Here is a 25,513-nt window from a genome sequence, read left to right on the forward strand (position 1 = left end):
CCCCTGTTAGATGTTTCATATCTGCTCTCATAGCATGCACACTTACAGAAGTTTATCTCCTTATACTGTTTATTTCTCTTTGCTTTAGTTTAATCTTCATTTGACGGGTGACATTCACGCCATCACAGCAGCCAATAACTTGGTGGCAGCGGCCATCGATGCCAGAATGCTCCATGAGGCGACACAATCAGACAAGGTGACTGCAGTGATTCAGCAGCTCGTTCTGACACTTCACTGTGATGTTGTAAATATTTGCTTTAACCCAAGGCTCAGTTAAATATACTGTACTTACATGTAAAGATGGACTGATTGTTTTGTCTTATACCATCAAGGCCCTGTTCAAAAGACTGGTCCCTTCAGTGAATGGAGTCAGGCAATTCTCCCCCATCCAAATCTCCAGGCTACATGTAAGTCTAAACTCTGCAGAGCTAAAATCACAAATGTCAAGACAAACCGTAATAAAACGATAAATTTAATGCTCATAAAATGTTCATTTTGTCCAACAGGGGCGCCTCAGTTTGTGGCTTCATCTGCAGATATTTGTTTATATCTAACATTTATTTTAACAGAGACTTTTATATCTGGCAACATACTAATGGAGTTTGAACATATGTCAGCTCATGTTTGTCTCTTCTGAAGTATAAAGTCTCTTGATGGGAAGTTAAAAGTGCTATAAAATATTTATCTGCTGAACTCCTTCTGAACCCGACAGTGAGGTCTCCTCATTTTGTCTCAATTTCCAGTTATTTTTCAGCAGCTTTGCATGTTTCCATAAATAATAAACATAATTGTCATCAAATATTAGATAAATTTCTGTGTCGGCTGTGTTCTCATTTCTATACCTTTTCCAAAACACCCGTGAGACCACCTTAATTCCCTTTTCCATTCCAGCGTCTCGGCATCAGTAAAACAGACCCTGCATCTCTCTCACCGCAAGAAGTCAGCTCCTTTGTACGTCTTGATCTTGATCCTTCCAAGATCACCTGGCAGAGAGGTATTTCTAAGAGTTTATAATTTCATCCTGTAGAAAATGTATGTGTGAAACCAGGCTGTATTTAAAAGGTTCGTCTGCTGCTTTTTGTAGGAAAATGAACTGATGATAATGTTAATAATAGTAATGAGCAGCCAACATTTTCCTGCTTCAGAAATTATTTATCTCATATCTTTCATATCTTGAAGGATCCAGGAGACAATCTATGTGCAAAATGGAAGTTGCTTGGACATGTTTGCTATATGCCACCTATTTAAGCTCAGGGATCGACCCCCTTGGAAAAGGAAAGCTGGCACAGAACCGTTCAGACACAGCAGAATGCAAAGCAGTGACTTTTAAGACAACCTCCAGAGTGGCAGACGGATCACCTGGCATCACCTGAGGCATCAAAATAAAGACAGCTTGACCTGACCTGAGACTTATTCTTGGTCAAGAGCAATATCATGACTGTCACCTAGATCTAATTAACATCAAAGACATCTTGAAAACCATCCCAGGCGCTTTAAAGTCTTTGTCCTTTCCCATTCTTAATGGGTGTCACATGCAGTCTCAAAAAAGAATTTATTTTCCCCTTTTTATACTTTTGACTCTAAAAGTAGTTCATATTGAATTAATGCTTCACATTTTCAGTGTCATCAACCACAAGACGACTGTGTGTGGTTGTGATAAATGTTGTAATGTCACAACGGTGGCAGCCATGTTGGTTTAGAGCTATCAATGAGATACAGTTCTTACTTCACTAGTTCTGAAGGGTTTTCTTCGAGAAAAAGCCCAGGGGATTAAAAACAGATTTACCTATATGGGTGAGAGAGAAGTTCCACTCCCCTTTTCATTACACCAAACTACCATGTAGGTAAATTTTTCACTCACATGGTTTCTACTGTTATTGAATTCTGGTGATGAAGACATAAATGTGGAGCTGAGCTATCAAGTCAAATCTAATAAATGTTATTCCACCCTTTCTTTTTTTTCCTTTTGTTTTTCAGTTGTTGATACAAATGACCGTTTTTTGAGGAAGATCACGGTAGGACAGGCGAGCACTGAAAAAGGACGGATCAGAGAGGTATGCTCAGAAAACTCCCAAGACATGTTCAGCTGTTTGGTTTTCCAGTTTTGTCCGAAGCCATTAATTTTCCCCCAAATGTCACATAGCTTTTCATGTTAAATGATTCAATATGGTAGATACCTGTTATTTTTCTTACATACTTTATGCTGCAACAGTCTTTGGTTGAGTTTAACCTTGACTACAGCTGTTCTCATGCACACACACACACACACGCACACTCCTCCATCCTCTGGTCATGATCCATTGCTGTTATATTTTAGCCATATATCTATAGTAATGACATCTAAATGGAATTTGTTGAATAAACACTTAAGGTCAGTGGGAAGCAAGCAGCCCTAAGTGAAAGCAAATGTTTAGAGTAGAGGGAAAATGACCCACCCAAACACACACACACACCTGGAATAGCATCTGAGCTGCTTCAGCATATGCTTATATTTACTGCCATCCACTCTGTTTCCCTTTCATTCCTTTGCCCTCCACTTTCCTCCAGTGCTGGATACCCTATAGCCCCTCAGGGTAATATCTCTGTGAGTGGGAATAGAAATCATTAGGTCCTTGGTGAATTAATGTGGTTTAAATTATGTTTCTTTTGTGTGTGTGTGTCTGTGTGTGTGGACAGAATAGAGACTTTACTTTTCCACTTTTCCCTGTTTTCCAAGTTTAAATGGTTCTCATTCTCATTACACCTAGTTTCACATAAGTCAATAAAAATGGAACATCAAAATTAGTTATATATGTTTGTAATTTAATCATTTTTTTTCCTTCCGGTCATCTCTCCAAAACAGGGCCACATTCATAAGAATCATACTTTCTTACACATGTGATTAACCAGACGACTGGTGTCTGGTTCCTGTTTTCTTCCCACAGTGTAATCTCTACAGCTCGGTGGTTTATAACACACTTCATTCTCTCAAACTGGCTGTAATATTTGAATGTGAAATATGTTTTCATGTGATGGTGTAAACAAGTTTTGTACCTGCAGTCTACAGTGTCAGCTCCACAGCTTTTACATGACACTTTAAAGGAACTTGGTGCCTTTGTGGTGAACATTTTAATTAATTTCCACTTTGTTTCTCTCACACTTTAGACTGGGTTTGATATTGCAGTGGCCAGTGAGATCATGGCCATCCTAGCTCTAGCAGACAGTCTGGAGGACATGAAAAGCAGACTGGCGCGCATGGTGGTGGGAACCAGCCGCTCTGGACAACCTGTCACGGCAGAGGATCTGGTGTGTATTAGTGTGAGGGTGTTTCATTCAAGGAGTGTGATGGTTTTAACCACAGCAATCCTAATACTGAATTCTAAAGCAGAAATAGTCCCAGTGAGAATTATTCATTTGAACAGATTTTTTTTACATTAGAGAAGGGATCTGTGGGAAGGATAAAGCAGAGAGATGCAGCATCTGCTGTGATATGGGCTCTGCATCAGGGTGTTCTGATGAGGTAGGAGCTGAACCAAAAAGGCAAAGCTCTCCCAGTCTACTTTCCGATCCCCACCTACGATCACGGGCTGTGAATAGTGGCTGAAAGAGCAAGATGGTAGATACAAGTAGCTGAAATGAGTTTCTGCTGCAGGGTGTCTGAGCCCTTCCTTAGTGATGAAATTATTTAATCATCTGGGAGTGGCTCAGAGTAGAGCTCATATGCATGAAAAGCCACCTCTGCAGGAGGTGGGACAGGCATCTGGTCAGGATGCCTTCCTGGTGAGGTGTTCTGGGCACGACTCGTCCCACCAGGAGTCCTCAGGGAAGATCCAAGAAACGTTGGAGGTACTATATCTCTTTGCTGGCCTGGGGACTCTTGAAGTTTCCTCCCTGACAAGCTGGATGAAGTGGCCAAGTAGAGGAAAGTCTGGGTTTCCCTGCTTAAGCTGCTGGCCCCCTGACCCGAGCTCAGATAAGCAGAAGAGGATTGATGTGTGGGTTAGAGGGGATCATGGATGAGTTTTTATTTTTGGTGCTGCAAAGCTTGTAATCTACTGAGCTAATTGGCTGATGCACACAATATGCAGAAACTACTCGCTTTCATGTTTATTTTAACAGCCTTTTGTACAACTTACATTAATTTTTCTGTAGTGTTTGAATCTGCAGTGTGTCTGTGTTTTGAGATTGTTTATTGTTTCTTTATTTGACCAAGTAATCTTTAACATATGTTTCACAAAAAGGCCTGAATGTGAAAGAAAGGACACTTCCTCTGCAATTTTCAGGCAAAACACCACTTTAGGTCTTTCTGAAGTCCTTCTCTTATTAAACACACTAAAGTTTAACCCACCCAAATTCAAAACAGCTCGTGTAATCTAGGTGTAACTTGTGATTAAGATGTTAAACAAGGTTTTCCTGCCTTTCACATTGTAGGGTCAGCTTGCCCTACTTTCCCACACATGACTGCTATTTCAGAGCTATAGGGCAGGACCCCGGTTAAGCTATAAATCAGCCTTTCTGGTTTGCCAGGGAGGGTCACTGCACCTCAAAACTATCTCGGTGGGAATGTGTTGAGTGTATGTATGATGATCACTGTGGCCAAATTAAGATTGAACTTCAAATTGTAGTGTTGGAAGCATAAAGCACAAAAACTTGGCTTTAATTTTCCATTTATTGACTATTAATTCAAATGTCACAATTTCTTGTATTTATTCTAGTTGTATGTATAAGGTTAATATGTTTCCTGACTCCTGATAATTTTAATTTTAAATCTTTCTTTCTCTCTGTCAGGGTGTGAGTGGTGCTCTGGCAGTGCTGATGAAAGATGCTATTAAGCCCACTCTGATGCAGACTCTTGAGGTGAGACACACACTTGCATTGTCATTATCTAGCCTGATATATGCATTGTGGAACAAATAAGTAACCTCTGCTGCAAGGAAAAAGTGAGTTCTGCAGCGAGCCTTTAACAAAGGATGATATATTGATCTTTCCTTCTCTGGCTTTATTTTCATTGATGTTTAACTCTGAAGCTATAAGACAAAAGAGCTTTTTTGTTATTATATTACTTTGTCACTCACAACATCTGGCTTTTATTTCTTTTATGGCATTGTCATGAGATGAATGGACATGTGGTTTTACACAGAGATTAGTAGTTAATGCATGTAATGCATGTACATAAACACACACTTGCATACATACAGATATATGTGTGACACTACTCTTCCCCTGCTTGTGCAAAAATGCACAGCTCTTTTCAGTATGGTCAAAATTACTGATCCAATTTACAATTTATTTTACTTTTGATTTATTTTTTTTGAATGTATTGAATTTATTTATTTATGTTGAGCAAAATGCCAAATTTATATCATTAAAAACACATGAAATCTTAGAAATACTAACGTGTAAAAATAGAGTAATACCAAAAGAACAAAACGTAACATTTTCACTCACATGTCTGGAAGGTTCTGTTGTGTTGGAGCAGTTGCTGATATCCCACATTACATACCTGAGTCACCACTGAGACTTTGTGAGATGGTCTGGACCTAGGCGTTGATGGATAAGGACTCTGTGTGATGGTCACATGAGTGATGACACCCTCTGGGTCATCAAGTGGGCCCTAATCCTTGATGTTTCGCTGATAGGCCCATGACACCTCCAGAGGGTTCAGCAGTGAATCCCAGCATCCCAAGTTCACCCCCTAGATGCCACCAACTCACCTGAGGTCCCTTGTGGAGTCCTCCCTCTTTACCCACAGCCACTGACTCCCTTTTTCAGTCGCTTTAAAGAGGTCCTTTACAGCTTGCTGTTGGGCTTTGGGTGATCTTGGATGCTATTATTAATCAATGGTTTTGAATTTACCTTTTACCTGCTAGTCCTTTGCTAATTTATTCACTCACTTGTTCATTCCTCCTCATCCTCCCTCACTCCTTTTCTCACTCACTTGTTCACTAGCCCAGTGTTCAGATTGTGAAAAGATGGTATCAAATGTGCAAATCCCAAATAGAAAAACAGAAGATCACATTCAGGTTTGACAGAAGTTGTTAACTTTATGAAAATAAATATTACTTTTGATTGCACATTAAAGCTATAATGTGCAAAGTAGTGCCTCAAGCCAACATTGTGTAATTTAAAAGAGTCGTGACAAACACACATTCCAGGGCTTTATCCTCTAGAGATGTTCCTTATCTCCCCTTCATGGCATCAGATCAGCGTTCTATAGTTTATGCACTTAAACAAAGGCGTTTTTGTTTGGCGCTAACACACTTATTGTGTGTGTGTTGCAAGCCAAAAGTTAAGCTGATTGTTTTTTGTTTTGCTTTTTTTTTATTTTTTAAATGTAGGAGCGATATAAATAATTCAAGTTTACAATTAAAGTGTTAACAGTCAAGCATCTGCTCACTTTTTGTTGCATATTGCTATTTTCTATTTGTTTTTTCCTTGTTGGTTTCAAATAGAAAGCTTGATTGCATGTCTACTGGGGAAAAAATAAATACAGACTGTCGCATATTCTGTGTTTTCTGAGTGCCGGTGGGGGTTGGAGAGTTTGTATGCTACAGAGATTTGGTTACTCTTTGTTGTTTGTTTTGTTTTTTTGGAAGTTGCATTGTGGTACTGTTGTGTACAACTGTTTCCTGTGTGGTTTTCAAGTGAATCTGGTCAGGGAGCTGGTATCACGACCAGCTGGACCTCAGAGCTTCATGAGAATTTTCCATTCAGCTTGACAAGATCTGCCCTTTGTGCCCTCTTTGCTCGTGATTCTGGCGAATGCAGACACGCTTATGAGAATAAAGCTGGTGTATGAAAGTGGGTGTGTTTGTGTTGCAGCTGGCAGATTTATGCTGTTTTAGATGGGGCAGGGTTTGAAGGAAACAGCACAAGAAGAAAGGTGGCTGTCTTTTTTCTTTTTTTTTACCCACAACCTGTGTACGTGTCTACTTAACATGCTTCAGTTGTTCTGTGTTTTTCAAACAACCATTCAACAATTTCACAGATCAGCTGCATGTGTCTTTCCTGAAGCGGGGAGGAAGTCCATGGTACTGTGTGAATGTAGGCTCTCTGGTCCTAATGCAGTTTCAGAGGAAAAACTTGGGATATTATGTTAGTGTACCACAGTTATCCACCTGGCATAGTAGACAATGTACAGTAGGGGGTGCCCTAATTATAACATGATCTCCATCTGTCTCTCTCTTGTTCAATAATTAGAAATATGATACAGTGGACTTGTCATTTATTTCCACTTCGATCACCCTGATGTTGTTGATGTATCTCGTAATAGTGTTTCCTTACGTAGGGAGGTGGAAAGAGTGAAAAATCCTGACCTGGGTCAGATTAAAGTTCAAAGTTGGAAACACAGATGGAAATACACATCATGTTTGACATGACATTTTTTTTATTTAAATGATCACATCAGTTTCCTTTTCGTTAAAACTTTCCTCATGCAGCTAGTGTTGCTGTGAATCATACAAGTTTACACAGACAAAAAGACAAATGGCTGCTTTTCCTGGAGACTTGTTTAAAAGATGATTTACTCCTCTGAGAGTCGACTGTTTATGCAGCCAGACGGAGCGGTATGCAAACAAAAGCTTAGAAAATCTTGCTCTGCCTTCCCACCCTTCCTTTTTCCTCTCTCTCAAGGAATACACATTCAGTGTAACAATAGGTTAACTTGGTTTTTGTTTTTTTTTTGTTTGTTTTCTATACATCCTTTTCTGAGCAATTATCTTTCAAGAGTTTAAACTGATCACATCAGGATTTTAAACCTTAAAAGCAGAACGATTTATTCATGCATTTTCTGCATATTGCTAGTTGCACATTACCAGACAGATTTGTGTTAAGATCATTTTTAAAGATTGTTTAATGCTTTCAGAAGAAGTGTGAATATGTAAAACAGCAGTTTTATATTCTTAGTGAAAAAAAAAACAAGATTATTGTTGTTTTTAATTATTTATATATTTTTTTCATTACTTTTGTCCACGAACCAAATATTTCGGTCAAAAAAAAAACAAAAATACAAAAAAAAAGAGAAAAAAAACAAATAATCAAGAAAAATATTTCACAAAGTAAGACAAATGGCTTATGTACAGATTATTGCATTTCATACTGTTCCAGGGTTTTTGTTTTTTGCTGTAAGCTAAGTCATGTAAAAATAAAGTGTAAGCAATTTTACTGGTAGATGGAAAACCTGGCACTTTGTGTGTGTTTTCAGCCTCTAGGGAGTAATACAACCAGCTAAAGGTGAAGTCAGCCTGGCTCACCTCAGCTTGGCAGGCCAGTCAAGTACCTCTTAACTTGTGCCTACTGTTACGACAAACACTCACTTAGCCAAAGTACATTTACATTTCAATATTTATCCTGAAACTGGACTGAAAGTGATTAAATTTACTAATAAAGAAGTGTTTAGTCAGTATTTAAAGTAGGCTGGGTGTGTTGCTATGGATTACAATGTTTTCTAAACTCCTGTATGTTTGTGTGCCCTTTCTAATTGTTGTAGGGTACGCCAGTGTTTGTCCATGCTGGGCCCTTTGCCAATATTGCCCATGGCAACTCCTCTGTGCTGGCAGACAAGTTGGCTTTGAAGTTGGTTGGACGGGACGGCTTTGTGGGTAAGAGCACTCAGTCCTTGCATGCAGATCAAACTCACAGCCACAAAACCTTTGGGGATGACAGACAGCACAATCTTAGCTGCACAGTTAGAGTCCCAAATGGGGATTTAAATCCTTAGCAGACTAGATCAAACTATAACTTACAGTTTAACCCAGTGATGAACCCAGTGTTGATACTCCCCTGCTTTTGCAACCTTTTGCCTACATCCATCTAGGTTCTGGCCCTGATCCACGTTCTCCTGGTGGACTAGTATGCAGCTCTGTTGTTCTGCTCCTATGAAATATCCTCAAAACCTTCTCATGCATGAGATATTAAGATTATTTGCTTTTTATTCAGCGATTGCTCACTTTTCTGGTAATGTTAAGCCTAGAACTACAGTATGTGCATGATATTTGCTTGTTGCACAGTATTAAAAAATACATAATGCTGTAGCCTTCATAGAGTCACAGTTTTGGTGTCATATTACCATAGAAATTCATATAAAAAGGCTCAGGCGCTGTGTAAAACATCCCAATGGTGGACAGAAGCTGTTTAAAATCTCAGTTTTCTACTTGTTAAAGCTATTAAACAGTAAGCATCATACTCCTGAAGGTTTCATTGTGCCGCAGTAATATAACTATTATAAACAGATAAACAAGATGCTTGCTTCACCTTAGGAGTGTCTCTGTACTGCCACCGTTGGTTAGGTGAGACGTTGTGCACATTTTGTCATAAAAAATAATATCAACCTAACAAAGATTGAGCAGAGTCTCAAACAAAACTGTGTTTGAAGACAGTAGTTGGAAGTATTGACATAGCTGCAGCTGTCGTGTAGTAATTCACACGGCACTGACATGTTCAGTTGCCACCACATTAATGGAAAGCAACACATGCCTGGAAGGAACTAAGGAAACTGGTCAAAAGATTGTGTAAAAAAAAAAAATACAGGAGAGAGGAAGGAAGCAGGATGATAAGCTTAAGAGGCCCTGGAATGCTTTAGAGTAAACCACACTAATCCCTTCAACGTCAAAGCATGCTTGAGTATTTAAGTTTTATCTGTCTCTATCTGTCCTGCTGCTCCTTTTCTGTCTTCATTTACTTCGACAGTAAAAATATGTTTGGAATGTAAATGTGAGTCTGTGGGAACTTTCAGGTGTATTTTTTTATGCACATGTAGATATTTCTTGTGGGTTTTATGTGAATGTGCCAAACGTTTTCTGTGTAAAAACGTCAGCTAATAAAAGGAAACAGCTTGACTTTGTGGCTAGAAAGCGGTCGTCTGGAGGTTGGGTTGGTGTACGCAATGTGGGCAGCGAATAGAATTTCACAACATGGAGCTGAAAAAGAGGGAGGCTTGTACCTCCACATGCCTCCACCTACTTTTTTCCGCCATCTGTCAGCCTTATTACCCCTTTCTACTGTCTGTGTGTTTGTTACCTGACTCTCAGGTATGCCAGGAACTCAACCTCCCTCATTACTCTCCCCTGGCAGCTGGGATGACTGTGCCCCCTCCCCTGGCTCCCTTACACTCTTTCTCTTCTTTCTGGATACATACTGCTTTTGCCCTCTTTTAGCCAAAAAAAGTAATTATATGTAGCAAACTTAGTTTGACACCACAGTTTTAAAGGTTAAACGGGACATCAGTTGTTTAATGTTGCTAAAAGAATCATATTTAACATTAAAACTAAAGTGTACAACAACTATAAAAGTAAATTGCTTAACCATTAAAAAGAAAAACTAAACAATATGTGCTGGTTCTCGAATGAACCTTTTTGAATTCCTTATTTCTACTTAAATAAGACCTAAAATGATGTAATTTAAAGTTATTTATTCAGAAAAATTCTATAATAATCCTGACTTATAAATGCAAAAGGATGAGTTGGTAAATCAGCTGGGTGTTTTCAGTTAATGGGATGACATTCAGACATGAGCGGGTGTTCTGTTTTACATAATAAACTGGTACTCCCACTATGAGGAAACAGACAATATTGAAAGACTCACATGTAAGACTAAAACAAACTGAATTCAATACCAAATGGGACAAATGGACAGTATATATATGTCTCACTACAGAGACGCCATTGGAAACTGAATGAAGTCAAAGACATGCCATTGACCGTGCTGTTCTCTGCTCTCTTGCCTTGACAATCAAAAAAAATTGAGTTACAAAAATAGGAAAAGGGTAAAAAGGGAGTCATTTTGAATGGTCAGTCAAAAGTCATGACTTTAACCCATTAAAAGACGGTGGATTGATCTGATAGAAGCACTTCAGCAGAGCTGAAGCCGAGCAGAGGAAGGGGCAGGATGGATGTGTAGTAGGGGAAGCATCAGAAAACTTGCAGATATGTAATATTACATAATCTTTCGAAATAACCAAGTATAACATATTTAATATTATTTGGAATTTCTTTAAAGACTTGGGAGTATTAAAGAGAATTAAAGAAAACAATTAAAGTTTTGCCAACTTTTAAATATTGATTTAACTGTTTTATAGGATTACAGTTTTTCTCTGATCCAATATTCTAAACATGACTTGATTAATGCAGTTGTTATTGATACTGACAGAAATAATGGACAAAACAACAAAGACTGATCAGATTTTTTGCTTTATGTCTAAACAATGCCTGGAGCCGATGCGTAGTAAGACCACTGTGTTTCTTGGATTGTTGGGGTGTAGTTTGATGGGTGCTGCATTTCCAATTTCAGTTTAATTCTCCCTGAAAGTTTTTCTATTGTTTCAGAGGAAGGACATGAACCTTTTGTGAACTCGGGGTTTTAGGGGGTAATAATGAAGTTACTTTGTGGTTACGCTTCATCAGGCTCCGTGTTGTTGTTATGGTGCACTCTGGAGTTGGGAGGGGAAGCTTGGAATTCCACAGGCCAGATGTGTGTGTGTGTCTATAATTCCTATATCATTGGCTGTCTGGAATACTAACCACAGATGACCCCTGATGCTTCGCTTTTAGTAAAAGCTGCCACCCTGAAAAATGTCCTTTTAATGCACCTCTCACACTGAGGTACAACATTAATTAATTTGGGAAACTCAGACAGAAAATAGATTAAATTGTGGATGCAGCCACTTTTTTTTAGTGCTGTTGTCAGTGTTGTTATTGGCAGCACTGTTGTTATTGGATACCAACATTTTCTCACTTCCACTATCCAGCTCTTTCTCTGACCGTTGTCATAATAATGCTGATGTCTTTTTCCCTTCTTGCTCTCTGCACAGTTCAGGGTTGTCACACAGAACAGGAAGTTTGTAAGTATTTCCTTATGACATCCTCTGGGCTCACCCTCTTGCTCAGTATAGTGCTGCAGTGGGAAGATTATTCAGTCTGCATTTACTCTGGTCTACTGTGTTAATACACCGTCTTTTTAAATGAGTCCACTTAAATTGTTTTACTCATCTCTCAGGCTTATTTATTGCTCTCACACCCCAAAAAAAGCCTTTCTGTTGTTATTCCACTTTCTTGTGTCTTTCTACAACCGTTCTCTCCTTTCCCTCTCTCCCTTACTCACACATCTTCTAAAAAAATAAACACTTGTTTTCTCGTGAAAACTTCATAGAGAAATACTTTGTTGAGTGGCAGACAAACACTGAGTTCTAGTGAACTTCTTTTTCGTTTCTAAAGACGTCCTTTGTGTGGTGTTCCCTTGAAACGTTCAGCATTGTCATCCTTTTTCTGAGTTTCATTAAAAAATGAATAAATGACCCAATCAGTCAATTGCACAATTTCTTTTGTGAAGAATTATTTGTAGCATCCCTTAACTGTATATAAAAACTCTGCACACACATTTTTAAACAAATGAATCATCTAAAGTTTTGTGTGTGTGCTTTAAAACGTGTGTTGCTGATTTTGTAACCAGTGTGGAGGAAACGCTTTAAGTGTGTCTTTAAAATGCTTTCATTTTGTAGATGCTGATTTACTGAATATATATTTAGTTATTTATTCTAAACTGATTCGTCTTTGTTTTGGGAGAAAGGACATCAAGCTGGGCACAAATCATTAACCTCATGTCAGAGCTGGTTTGTACAAATTGGAGGTGTCCAGCATGGGTAAAAAGCCCTCAAAATCTTTCAGTGACTGTATTAGATCTAAAATTTAAAGAAAGGAGCTGTGTGGACCATTTCTTGCATCAGTATTTATTTTTTAAGAAATACACTTCAGCAGCTGTAGTGTTGGTCTAGTTTGGCCCAGAAGCAAAATCCATCCAATCAGGTGCCGTCTTTACTGGTTTCCTCTTTCAGGCAAGGAGAGCACCTGACAGTCATCTATCACGATACCACCAAGGGGGCACGCCCATCTGGCGTCTAGTTTTGGAGGCATTATGACCTATTGCATACAGAAGCACTCAGTGGACACATACCATAAGCGCAATTAAGCATCTGCTGTACCTGCAGTTGTCTGAATGATCTGAGCCAAACCTCCTGAGAACACTTGTGTTAAACTACCTAATAAATTATACTGGTGGGAAAATATTGTCAGGGGAGGTCTGAGTTAGAGGAGGCGTTATTTATTTATTTCTAATTTGTGAATAATGTTCTGACTTCTCCGTAGTTAGAAAACCAACCAATTCTCTCGGTCTTTATTATTAAAATGAAGTGTTTGTGTGAATAATTGATTTTTCCATGTTAAAATAAACCAGTTTCTTGGTCATTTTCCTTAAATACAGTTTGATTTTTATATTATTGTACTCTGACTCGCTCTCATTCTGTAAATATGCATAATATGCATGTACAAATATCTTTTAGATTTTGAACTATTACAAGACGTTTTTAAAATGATGTATCATAACTTACTTCTCCTCATTACATAGACCTGTATCAGAAAAGTTAAACAAACTGTATTCTTCTTACTTCCAGCAAGACATGCAGCACTTTCTGTCATGGCCAAAAGTTCAGAGAAATGACGTCCAGATAGAAACTGCATGCGTTTCTCTGTTCCATATTCTATTATTCATCAAGTTTAGCCAGAGGGGGCAAACAATATGTTTAAAATAAGTGTTCACACAGACTTTAAAGTTCACTTTTATTGATGTAGTCTTTAGTTTTTCCCTCAATGAGCTGCAATGTCAGCATTCCACAAAGTTCAACAGGCTCCACAAGGAAAATGCATTCATTCTCTATTAGCTGTTAAAACATCACTAAACCAATCAGACTTGGTCTGCTTTCAACATTCAAGTTTTTGGCCTACCAGTATTTATGAGTCCTGCTACACATACACACTTACCAATGAAAAGTTTCAGGAACCCTTGTCTTAACAAAGCTGTTTCCAGGTGGACTACATGTTTTGTTTGGAGCACGTTCAAGAGGCCTGTATGTGGGGCCGTCCTCATCAGAGGCCCTCTGTCAGTTTGAGAGCCCTTACATTGTACCCATTACTCAGTACAATATTCCAGCTCAGACTAAAAACCATAACTCGGATTCCCAGGACTCCTCTAGATGTCTGATCATGCTAATTAGTTTATTTACATTTATAATGAGGTCACGTTTGGTCAAACATGAAAAACACAAAAGATGAGATGGAAATGAGGAATGTAGACAGATCACAGGCTCACTATCAGGTCAGTCAGGCTGTAGAAACACCGTCATTTGTTTTAAGACTGACAAAGTTCTCCATTTATTTTCATTTGCCTGCACAGTACAGCTGCGGCAGCTGTAAAACAGCACAGTAAATACAGTTTGCTCACAGTTGACTGTGTTTATATGCCTATAGCACTCCGGTGAACATGTTTACATGCTTCATACTTGTGTTTGTGGTCTTATATCAAAACCTCCTGCCTGTTTTTCTTTCAGTGACTGAAGCAGGTTTCGGGGCTGACATTGGGATGGAGAAATTCTTCAACATTAAATGTCGAGCTTCAGGTTTGAGGCCCAATGTGGTGGTGCTGGTTGCAACTGTTCGAGCACTGAAGATGCACGGTGGAGGCCCACACGTAAGTTCACCTTTTGGCGTGTTATTTATAGTAAAACTTTCCCCACAGATTCTCTCCTGTAGCAGTTTTATAAAATAATCAGTGGTTTAAATTTTTGAAGTAGCCTATGCCTGTGTGTTACAGATTTTCAATCTCTTAACATTAGCCTGTTTGTTGAGGATTTCAAACTTCGCAGAGACAAATAACTTAGGTCAAGTCAAATGGTTCTTGAGAGTTTCATATGCTCATTTTAATGCACAACTCCTTTGTAAATTTAACTTAATCCACTTTACTGTTGCTTATTACTTCTAGACATTGAGAATGACACAGCAGCTTAACACAGTGATCAGGATATCTTATCGCTTAAGCTGATGCTCCATTCCGGTTTGGAGCTTGTGGATTTCTGGGAAAATGCTTGAACTTCCTTCACCTCTTTCATTTAATTAAGAAAAGGCTCAGAATGTCTGGGTATTTGTCTGCATCCAGCTCATAAATAAAGGCTTCACATTCAAAACGTTATATCAAAGCTTAATCACAACACACAAAAATCAAGATAAGAAAACATCAGTTCTGTCTTACAAATGAATGTAACTCAGAGTAGCAGTTTTCTGAATGCCATGTGAGGCTGTTTGTATTTATTTGTTGTTTTTTTGTGTAATTTTAGGTGTCAGCAGGTGCACCTCTTTCCCGAGAGTATATTGATGAGGTATGGGCAAAATCTGTACACAAACATGAATAATAAAAACACATAAATGTGAAAGGAACTATGTAAAGAGACAAGGATGCAAGCAGATTTGATCAGAGGGATTTGTAGGTTAGTGGGTCAGAACATTGCTTTCACTTAAGTTAAAATAAGTGTCCTGGCATGTTTTAATTACAGTAGAGAAATTAAAGCTATTTAAACTTATTAACTGACTTCTGTGTGGTTGTATGCCTGCATGTGTTGCCATGCAAAGTGTTGTTTGCACCTGTGGGGATTTATTTACTTGACATGTCCTTAGTGTCTCTTCCTCTCCATGGTTTCTGTGAAGAAGAACTACTGTGTGAGTCACGGGCCAAGAAAAGCTTTGGAAATCAGACATCATTTGACACCATTTAAAGAGATTTATGTGATAAAGAAGTTACAGATTGTACTAAAACTCAAACATGTTTATTTAATTAAAAGCTCATACTGATCATTTGTATGTGGTTTCTGGGTTTGGGAGACCCAAGCACAGTGGAGGTTGGGTTCTGTTTTTCCATAACTGGCCAGAATCCCTGGACTCTGAGGCAGATTCAGCTGAGTAAATAATGAAGCACTGATTGTAACAAGAACCTGAAGTATTGGAGAAAACAGAGCCAGGCAAATTAATTTATCCAACTTGTATGGCCTGCAGTCTGCAAACACGCATACTCATGCACACTGACACACACAATTCAAGGTTGGATTTCTGTGTTTAAACTTGGAGTAGACTCACTAAATGCTGCTTGGAGTAACGGATAATTGAGGTTTTGGCTTAAATAAAACCTAAAAAGGACCAGTTCTGCAGCAAGCAACTGCAAATATGACTGAAGATGACTTAAGCTGAATAACTAAAATCCTATTTAAACCTCTGCATTGTGTCTTTCTCCTCCAGAACCTGAGCCTGGTTGCAGGTGGTTGCCACAGCAATCTGAGGAAGCAGATCCAGATCGCACACCTGTTTGGCGTACCAGTAGTAGTGGCACTAAATGTTTTCAAGTAAGACACGTGCAAACATTGACAAAGCTTTACATAATACCCAGTCTAATGTTATAGAATAAACTAAATTATTTAAAAAAAGCATAATTTGTAAAGTTAATAAAGCCACTGTTTTTGTTTGATTCATTTATGTGTCCTAAAACTCATTGGCAAAGCCATCAAAGAGCATTTCCCTTTTGTGATCCTATAGGACGGACACACAGGCAGAGATTGACCTCGTGTGTCAAATAGCCAAGGAGTGTGGAGCGTCTGACGCCCTGCCCTGCAACCACTGGTCTGAGGGTGGGCGAGGTTGCTTGGAGTTGGCCCAGGCTGTGAATGAGTCGGCCCACAGACCCACAAACTTCCAGTTTCTGTACAACACAGAGGTCAGTGCAGATATTTTGTTGTTTGTTGATGATAATTACTGTTGCAGCCCTTTATTTAAAAACAGATTTTTGATGTGGCGAATGTTTTAATAATGAAAAATCTGAACCCAATTTTTACTAGATTAGATACTTTGCTGTTCACTGTAAATGATGTTGACATTTTTACTGAAGTATTTTGAAATAAACATCAGCTGGTTTGAGTTAGTGAGATTAGGTAGTTGTGACATAAATTAAATTTTCTGTTACACTGTATAATGCGTTGTCCCATTTACAGTATACACGTGCCTGCATACCAGGTTTCCAACAATAAGCACTAATTCAATAGCTCCAAACTGGCTTTTAATGCTAATTATTTACATTGTTCCAAGTGCTAAGGTAATTAAGGTCAGTTAGTGGTGCAGACTGGAAATGTGCAGTTTGACAGCCTGCTTCAGCTCTGGATGATTGTTTAGAGGATGCAGATTTTAATTTTCCCTGTGAGCAACATAGATATTACAGAAGAACAGCAGTTTTCCTTTCTTTCCTTTGTAAAACCCACAAACTGTAGCTTTATTTCCCCTCACAGGTGACATGTTCTTCACTGGTCTTCTGCTCATTTATCCAGTAATGTGACAATTATGACTGAATATTCCCCAACAAGCTACACTTCAACAGATAAAATAACATAACATTGGTCATTCCTATGCTATCCCACAAATTCAAGGAAGTGGTAATGCATATTAATCATTTTTACACAACACAGTTTTGTTTAAGTGGTTGTGCTGCATCCTTTGGGTGAACAGGTCAATGAGTTATGATCTTTTTGCCCTCAAGAAGAACAAAGGTATTCTGTGTAAAGTAAAAGTGTTTGACTAAGTCAAATGTGTAATGATTTAATTCACTCCCTTAAACTCTTTCTCTTTAATTTCACACAGATGTATAGTCATTTTTACTAAATCTAATTTCCACACTTTTCTTTGACTTCCGTGTTGTGTATCCAAATGTTACTGATGCACCATCTTTCCCACAGATGCCCATAGTGGAGAAGATCCGAACAATAGCCCAGAAGGTGTATGGGGCTGACGACATTGAACTGTCCCCAGAGGCCAAGAACAAGATAGATTACTACGATCAACAAGTGAGATCCCTGCTGTGGCTCTGATAACAAACTCACACTAACAGGAGCTTATCTCCTTTCTCTGTCCTCTGTGTCTTCCCACCAATCACGAATCAACCGTCTTTTCCCCCATCTTTCTTAATAACCAGGGTTATGGTTCACTGCCCATCTGCATGGCCAAGACCCACTTGTCCCTGTCCCACATGCCTGACAAGAAGGGTGCACCCACCGGATTTGTTTTGCCAATCAGAGATGTCCGTGCTAGCGTTGGTGCTGGCTTCATCTACCCACTTGTGGGAACGGTATGTGACTTTTTTTTAAGTTGAATCCAGTAACTTGCTTCAAGTATTTGAAACCAGAACACCAAAAAAGGAAAACTGGTTATGTGATGGTGGTGTTAAAGCACCTGGGGAGCTTCTCATATCAAATTAAGTTGACTCACAAAAGTTTAGTAACAGGACTGCCCATAAAAAGAGAAGAAAAGATAAGGAGGCTGTCACCATGATGAAATATTGCAAATGCAATAAATTTAACTATTTCAAAGGGATGCTTGTCAACATATAGCTTTTAGAATCACAGGGTATCATCATTTGCAGTGCATAATACCATAAATGGATGCATCGTAAAGGTAAAGAAATCTCTGTATACAGAGAACACAGTTGAAACCCAACACTTGTTGGAAATTGTGGACAGTGTGTTTTCTGGGATAAAAATGATGATGACTGTTTGGCTAACAGTGTACAGGTAAAAACCAGCATATATGATGATATGGGGGTATCAGTGAAGGACTCAAAAACTCTCAGATACTGAATAAGGGTTTGGTGCAACATAACACTTCTATTCAGGCTCAAGAAGTCACAAACCACATTATTTTATTTCAACAACTGGCTGTGAAGTAAGAAAGTTAACATCCAGACCCATCTCCCATTGCTGTGCTTGTCCTTTAACCTGTTACCATAAAATCCAGTTTAGACAGTTATATCTCCAGCTGCTAGAAGCTTAGTTGCCTTCTCATTTCTCTTTATCGTTCCCATAAGCTGATCTCGGAGTAAAATTTGTTATTTGGGCCTTGTCTTCAGCTTTTGCTGACTACTGCGTTACTGGTTTGAACAGACAGAGTTGACTGGAGCCAGTTGGTCAGTGATGGGCTGGGCAGGAAGGAAGCAGCTTCCTGAGAGTTGTGCCTCCTGCTGTTTCACCAGTGTGCCCTGAGGGTCCGGGGGTGGAGGTGTCAAACTCTGGCCACGCTAGGAAAGAATTGCTGTTTCTTGATGTGGCATCTGTCCACTCTCCCAAACCTGCCTTTGATCTGCTGTGGCCCCCGGAGCCACTTAGGCAGCGAAAACCCTTGAACTATGACTGCCAACGTGAAGGAAGCCTCAAATGGTTCTTTGAAGTCTCTGGTTGAGCTCGTCTCATAGAGTTTTTTTTTTTTTTAAGGTTTAGAACATTTAAACTCAGGTGTTTTTATTCGAGTTAAAACAGAGGAATCTCAAATTGTACACAATATTGGCAGAAAAAAACAACTGCATTATATTTGAGATTTTTTTGATGGTTAGAATTAAAACCAGGAATCCCTACATGAGAAAAGAAAGCTGGAGCCAAGATTTGTGAGAAGCAAATTCACTTACTTGACTTACAGAGGTGAAATGATCTCACTCAGTTGAGGGTGGGAGTATGAGAAGAGGGGGAGTTTTAAATACAAGGGAAGGATAAGGGTCTTTGCAGGGTAAAGGATCAGGAAGCGGCTGATGTCATTCTTCAGATATGTGAGGGAGGGGTAACAAGCAGAACAATGGATCTCTGTAGAATTCATATCCTTTAGTGCTGCCTTCACTGCACCAGTACACCCAGAATAATTCAGATAGAAAGACTTTCCCCTTTTGGCTGGATGTCCTTCATGCTCACTACTTTTTGGAAGATTTGTTAACAATCCTTGATCAAATCTAAGAAGGACAGCACATATGTTACTGAAGCAAAGTTAAGTTTGTTTGGTAATTAAATCTACTAAATGTATTTCTCTTGAAACTGACCTTTGTTTAAACTAGTTTTAACTCAAGCGAGATGGAAAGTGATGCAGAGAACATTTTACACTTCATTATAATACAGTGACTTCAGTTTGATAATCTCTGTTCATGTTCAAGAAAACTTTTCTGTTGTTGATCAACATTCTTCTCCTTTAGCAGAGGGGGGTAGAAATTTGGTTAAATTGTCTCCTAAAGGGTTTTCCTCAACAAAGGCACATTTTTCTCGTTTTTATGTGGATCCCCATTAGCTGCAGCCAGCTCCTGCTATTCGTCCTGGGGTCCATTTGTTAAGTACAGTCAAATGTCTATGTACATAATTTATACAACAAATACCTGCAGACAAATACCTTTACAAATAATAAGAAAAAGAAGAAGAATGGATTAGATTGATGTTGCACTTTATTGCATACACATAAGTACATCACATTAATGCATACAAACTCCATAAACTGTTACTTAAAATACATATGTGTACACACATACTTATACACATCGATATACAAGTATTCAAACATAAAACACATGAAAGTCCATGTTTAAACTGCAATGGACAGATATAAGTACATTTATGTGCATACACATACAAACATACATGCAAACACCTATGCATATATACACGTACACATTTCTATACATATACACCCATATACACATGCAGATACACCAGCAGATGTGAGGTATTTTTCTGCAATTCTACCTTGTTCATGGTAATCATGGCTCATATAATCAGTGAATTGTTAACACCTAAGACAGCTGCCATGATTCTAATTCTGAACTCTTTTTACATTATAACATAAGCAAGGGCCTCACAGCAAGAAGGTCGCTGGTTCGAATCTCGGCTGGGGGAGGTTCGAACCTTGAGGGCGGTGGCCTTTCTGTGTGGAGTTTGCATTTTCTCCCCATGTATGCATGGGTTCTCTCCGGGTACTCCGGCTTCCTCCCACCGTCCAAAGACATGCGTGTTAATTGGGTTAATTGATTACTCTAAATTCTCCCTAGGAGTGTGTGCGAGTGTGAATGGTTGTTTGTCCCCTACGTGTTGGTCCTGCGATGGACTGGTGACCTGTCCAGGGTGTACCCTGCCTCTCACCTGTTAATGATAGGATAGGCTCCAGCTTACCCGCGACCCTTAATGGAACAAGCGGTACAGAGAATGAATGAATGAATGAACATAAGCGAGGAAAATGCAGTGATTGAGCGAGGGCCATACCATTTCTGATGGTTGCTTGCGTATTTCACTGAGAAGAAATGGGGTGAAACACTTATTGTATTTGGTGACAAAAACTCATCAATATGAAGCATCTTTATAAGGCGTAGAACTATACAAGGAGATACAAGGCAGGACTCCTTAGATACAAAAGGTTGGTGGAGTAGTTTCCACATAGTTAATGGACACAATTCAGTCTCTAAGAACACCTGGACTGAGACAATGAGACTATTTAAGAGGATTTGTAAAAAAAAAAACACTGAGCTGAAAATGTGTTTCTTTTCTTATAACTACAAAGAATTCAGATAACATCAGTTTTCTCCTTCCTCTGCTTCCTCTTTCAAGACCTATAGTGGTCTTGTCATAAGTGTAGCTCATTGAATTCCACCACCTTCGTTTGGCTGCCTGAATATTACTCAAGACAGTAATGTTTGTCTACAGTGGGAGTACAGCACTAAGCCATATAGTCAAGCACAGTTATCTGCTTATTCACCTTTTCGTTCCTCTCAGGAACATCATCTACTCTGTGATTGTGTTGGTCACTAGCATGTATTGCACACCCAAGCTAATCCTAGAAGTATTCATTTGGGTAGAGGTCTGGACTACAGATAATTTATTCCTCTCCACTCCCAAATTCTCCAAGTACTCTGATGATCCAGGGTCATTTGGGAAGAATGTTGTTATCCTGGAGGATGGCGTTATGGAATAAAATGGATATTTAGAGTTGTCAGTGGCTCCAGCATCTCATTTCAATATGTCTGCCTATCAATTAGATGCCAAGTGGTACTTTGTTGTTAAGTTGACTCATCAGGCTGTCTAGTGATATAATACAACACCAATTTGTATTATAAAAGGGGAGAAATAATCAACAAGACACAAGTTTCTTTACTAGCTGTGATGTCTCAAATACAAGGAATCTATTAAATTATTGCTGTAAATTTAGATGGGATTCTTTTATATGTAGGTATGGTTTAAATATTGTTTTTTATAGAACTCTTCTCATTTCACTGTTGTCACAGCTGACCGACTAACAGCAAGTGCTGGCAATTCACATCCGCTGCCAGGTTGTTTAAGCACATCCTCCCTGTTTTGTCCTTTTGACTTGCAGGACCGCACATCCTCAGACAGGAACTTTCTTATTCACGTCCTCTTGTCTCGTTTCCACTAATGGACTCATAAAACCGCCCCTAGGTCAGAATAAGGAAGGCATGCAAAGAATGCCCATCTAATGAGCAAGATGATTTACTATCGATCGTGTGTGGGATGAGCTGACTGGTGTTTTAAGAGTCGCTCCAGCTGCCTTTGATGTAACATACGTAGACTGGTTTGGACTTAACTAAATACTGACTCAGGGTTTGGATTGAGTTTACTTTGCTTAGTCTCTCACAGCATGTGATGTCAGCATCTCGTGAGCCTCCATTCATATGCTCTCTCCTAGTGATGTCACAAATCTCATGTGGGAGAGTTTCCACTGTGATGCTTTATTTCTTTATTGAATCAGTCTCAATGCAGTTCACAGGCCTCACTCTGATACGAGTTAGCTCGTTAGAGTAACAAACATGCTGACATTGCTTCAAACATTTCTAATAGTTGTGAATAAACATTTCAGTCCGAAAATATTTTGAGAATATTATATAAATTTTTTCATGGGCACAACCCACATACTCAATGTGCATAAATGCTCATTCCACAAATGCATTTCCTTTATAATTGTGGCACCATTTAAAATGGAAACGAGTGGGTTTTTCAACAGCATAAGATTTATTGCCAAGAAGCATTGTTACAACAAAGAAATCAAACACAAGTTTCCTAACTTTTGGTCTTAGGTTTTGAAAGGTTGTGTAGCAATATAAAAGTATGGACCTGTGAATGTGCCAGATATGGTCAGTGCAGCTTTTTTCTATTGTTCTGTTGTAGTGTTTTATCATTGCACTGTAGCTCAGGAGGAAAAATGATTGTCTGCAAATCTAAAGTTCAGTGGTTCAAATCCCAGACTTCCCCAGTCCAATCTTGAAGCGTCCTTGGGAAAGATACCGAACCCAAATATGGCATCAACTTAGGCTACACATGTTCAAATGCTAGCCAATGTTTCTCCCTATTATTTGTTTCCTGAGTAACAAGCTTGGAAACTTGCTCTGTTTAGGCTGTTGGTAGTGATGGTTAAAGGGTTTTGGTAGGTCAAGTCAAAAATTGTCAAAGCAGCTCTGAAAGTTTCCAGCTGCTTGGAGCGTTGCCTCTCATCTTGGAGGCAGCCTTTTGTCATCTGTATTTTGTTGATGGTAAAAACAAGAATACTATTTTCTACAGCTAAGTTCATCACTGCTGACATTGAATTAGTCTAAATTATAGTTATTGGACTTGTGGAGGGCTGATGCTACTCTAATTACCACAAGTTTTGAAGCAAAATTTGATCATTTGGTGAGGAGCAGCTGTGTTGTGGTGAAGGATTTAATATGAGGTTGTGGTTATCATCTAGATTATAATCTTACCTGTTTGTTTGATTCTGTGGCATCTGACAGATTTATAAGAACAGCACAAAATCAAAGACTGCTGAACATTAAATGCAGTCCTTGTACTATGTGGTGTGGGTGTTGATGCGGGTTGAACATTAGACATTTGTACATGTGTATGTGTTTATAACGGAATAAATGTGTACATAATTATTATTATTATTATTATCATCATCATCATTATCATTATCATTATTATTATTGTTTAAGATTTAAGGTAGCCCCATATCCAAAAGGCTTCTCTTGGCAGACCATCATGATGGTCAATTATGTCCAGCCATTATAAAATTCTGTCGTTTTCTTTTTGTCACAAACTTACCAATTAAGGATGAGAATTTAGTTGGATTAACTTGTATAATGACTGAGTTGTGTGTCTTATTCTCAGATGAGCACAATGCCTGGCCTGCCCACCCGGCCCTGTTTCTACGACATAGACCTCAACCCTGTCACAGAGGAAATCACTGGTCTCTTCTGAGCATGCTCAATGAAGATATTCTCATAGGTACCATCCCCATTATCTGAATATATGTCTTTGATGTTACTCTTTATCTCACGCTTTCTCACAATTAAATACAAAATTCTTTTTTTTCAGGGTCTCAGCTCTGTTCTCGCATCATCAGATTCAACCATCGCCTGCACTCTTTGACTTGACATGGTGTGATGTCTTTCTCTTCCCAGCAAGCCCAGCACTGCGCACATTAAAGTTACAGAAGCCCGGCATCCACAGCCAAAGGCTGAAACCTCCCATGTAGTCTTTCACCTTTTAAGGGGAACTGTTAGCAGATGTACAGCCAGTCAGCATAGTAAAAATGTTTGACTTAGATCTGAGCGTCATACCTCACAAGCTCAACATAAACTGTCCATATTGTAACTGGACAGCTCAGGCTAGCAGGGCTAAACTGAAAATGATGCATCAGCCAGAACAAACCAAATTTCCTTTAGTTTTCAGGTTGAGACAACATTTTCTGAAGGATAATAACATCCTTTGACATTAGCTTTTCAGCTGTGTCTGCACATCTGTGTGATATGTAAGACTTGCAGCATTGCAGCAGCATCATGCGTGAGTGTGTATGCTTGTCAGCTTTCGTTTACCATGGTTTTTAGATGTATTGAAGAGCTTATCTGCTTGAGTTTTACTTTTGTTAAATTGCATTGTCCTTTATTTGTAGTAGGACAAAAACTACATGAGTTAAAAAATGGTGCTTACTGTTTTTTTCTTTATTTTATTTTAAGCTTTTTAACTGAATTAGGTACATCTTGTGTACTTATTAACTAAGCTGCTGGTGTACGCACAAAAAGGTCAAATGTTTTCATGTAACCTCTACTGTCCTAACCTGATAAAAACTACTGAATGTAAAAGCTGTCATACATCCACTAAAAATTACTACAAGTTATCAATTTGACATTAGTTCTAATCGTTTTATTTCATTATCTGTTACATTTCTTTTAATGATGTAGCCATATACCCAGTCTGTTATGTTTCATCTGTCAGAGATTAAGTAGAGGTAGAAAGATGGAAAGGTGAGAATCAAATGCTAAAATGTTCTGAAAATATTCTTTACTCTTCTTTAAGTGCCTTTCAAATAAACCTTTTATTGACTCCAAAAAATGAGCTAGTATGTTTTTTACACATAATTCTGCAGGATTTGCCTCAATACAGGTTAAACCTTTAAGATTGTTCCCTTTTCTTCTGCTCCATAAGTGTGGTAAGTGAGCATTAAAGGGGGCAGTTGGGGCCCTTCAGCATCACCCCCGGGGCACATCATCTGTCATTATGAGGTGTTTGGGTTTGCAACGTGGAGCCAGTGTACAAGCGTGCACATGTTTGTGTCTGTCATAGCTGGCATTCCACACCAGCTAACTCTGTTATTCTGTGTGTTCAACAGTCAGGATTGGCCACTTAAAGCTGCAGACACGCCTGTAGTAGTGCTGTCATTTATACAGCGGAGCTGCAACAGCACATTTAGTCTGTGTGACACTGAACCCTCTTGTTTTGAGCTGCTGATAGATTGAAGACGTGGTGTTGATGAAGAGGGGATTTTGCCCTTTGTTTGTAACATGCTGGAAAATCCCAGTTTTACCAGGTTAAAGTTTATAGTGAGTTTCTTATCAA

General features: G+C 38.9%; 1 protein-coding gene across 1 annotated transcript in view; it reads left to right on the forward strand.

Moving 5' to 3' along the window:
* mthfd1l (methylenetetrahydrofolate dehydrogenase (NADP+ dependent) 1 like) overlaps positions 1 to 24,373 on the forward strand; it is a 33,711-nt gene extending 9,338 nt beyond the window's left edge. The window contains exons 15-29 of the mRNA XM_041976489.1: positions 89 to 196; positions 333 to 407; positions 892 to 994; positions 1,978 to 2,054; positions 3,145 to 3,285; positions 4,768 to 4,836; positions 8,468 to 8,579; positions 14,354 to 14,493; positions 15,137 to 15,178; positions 16,089 to 16,192; positions 16,383 to 16,560; positions 17,570 to 17,677; positions 17,806 to 17,958; positions 23,786 to 23,902; positions 23,993 to 24,373. Of these exons, the coding sequence (XP_041832423.1) occupies positions 89 to 196; positions 333 to 407; positions 892 to 994; positions 1,978 to 2,054; positions 3,145 to 3,285; positions 4,768 to 4,836; positions 8,468 to 8,579; positions 14,354 to 14,493; positions 15,137 to 15,178; positions 16,089 to 16,192; positions 16,383 to 16,560; positions 17,570 to 17,677; positions 17,806 to 17,958; positions 23,786 to 23,875 (1,500 nt within the window). The 3' untranslated portion in view covers positions 23,876 to 23,902; positions 23,993 to 24,373. The remainder of the gene's footprint in view (positions 1 to 88; positions 197 to 332; positions 408 to 891; positions 995 to 1,977; positions 2,055 to 3,144; positions 3,286 to 4,767; positions 4,837 to 8,467; positions 8,580 to 14,353; positions 14,494 to 15,136; positions 15,179 to 16,088; positions 16,193 to 16,382; positions 16,561 to 17,569; positions 17,678 to 17,805; positions 17,959 to 23,785; positions 23,903 to 23,992) is intronic.
* The last annotated feature ends 1,140 nt before the right edge of the window (positions 24,374 to 25,513 follow it).

Source organism: Melanotaenia boesemani, chromosome 22, assembly GCF_017639745.1.
Source record: "Melanotaenia boesemani isolate fMelBoe1 chromosome 22, fMelBoe1.pri, whole genome shotgun sequence".
NCBI classification, from domain to species: Eukaryota; Metazoa; Chordata; class Actinopteri; order Atheriniformes; family Melanotaeniidae; genus Melanotaenia; species Melanotaenia boesemani.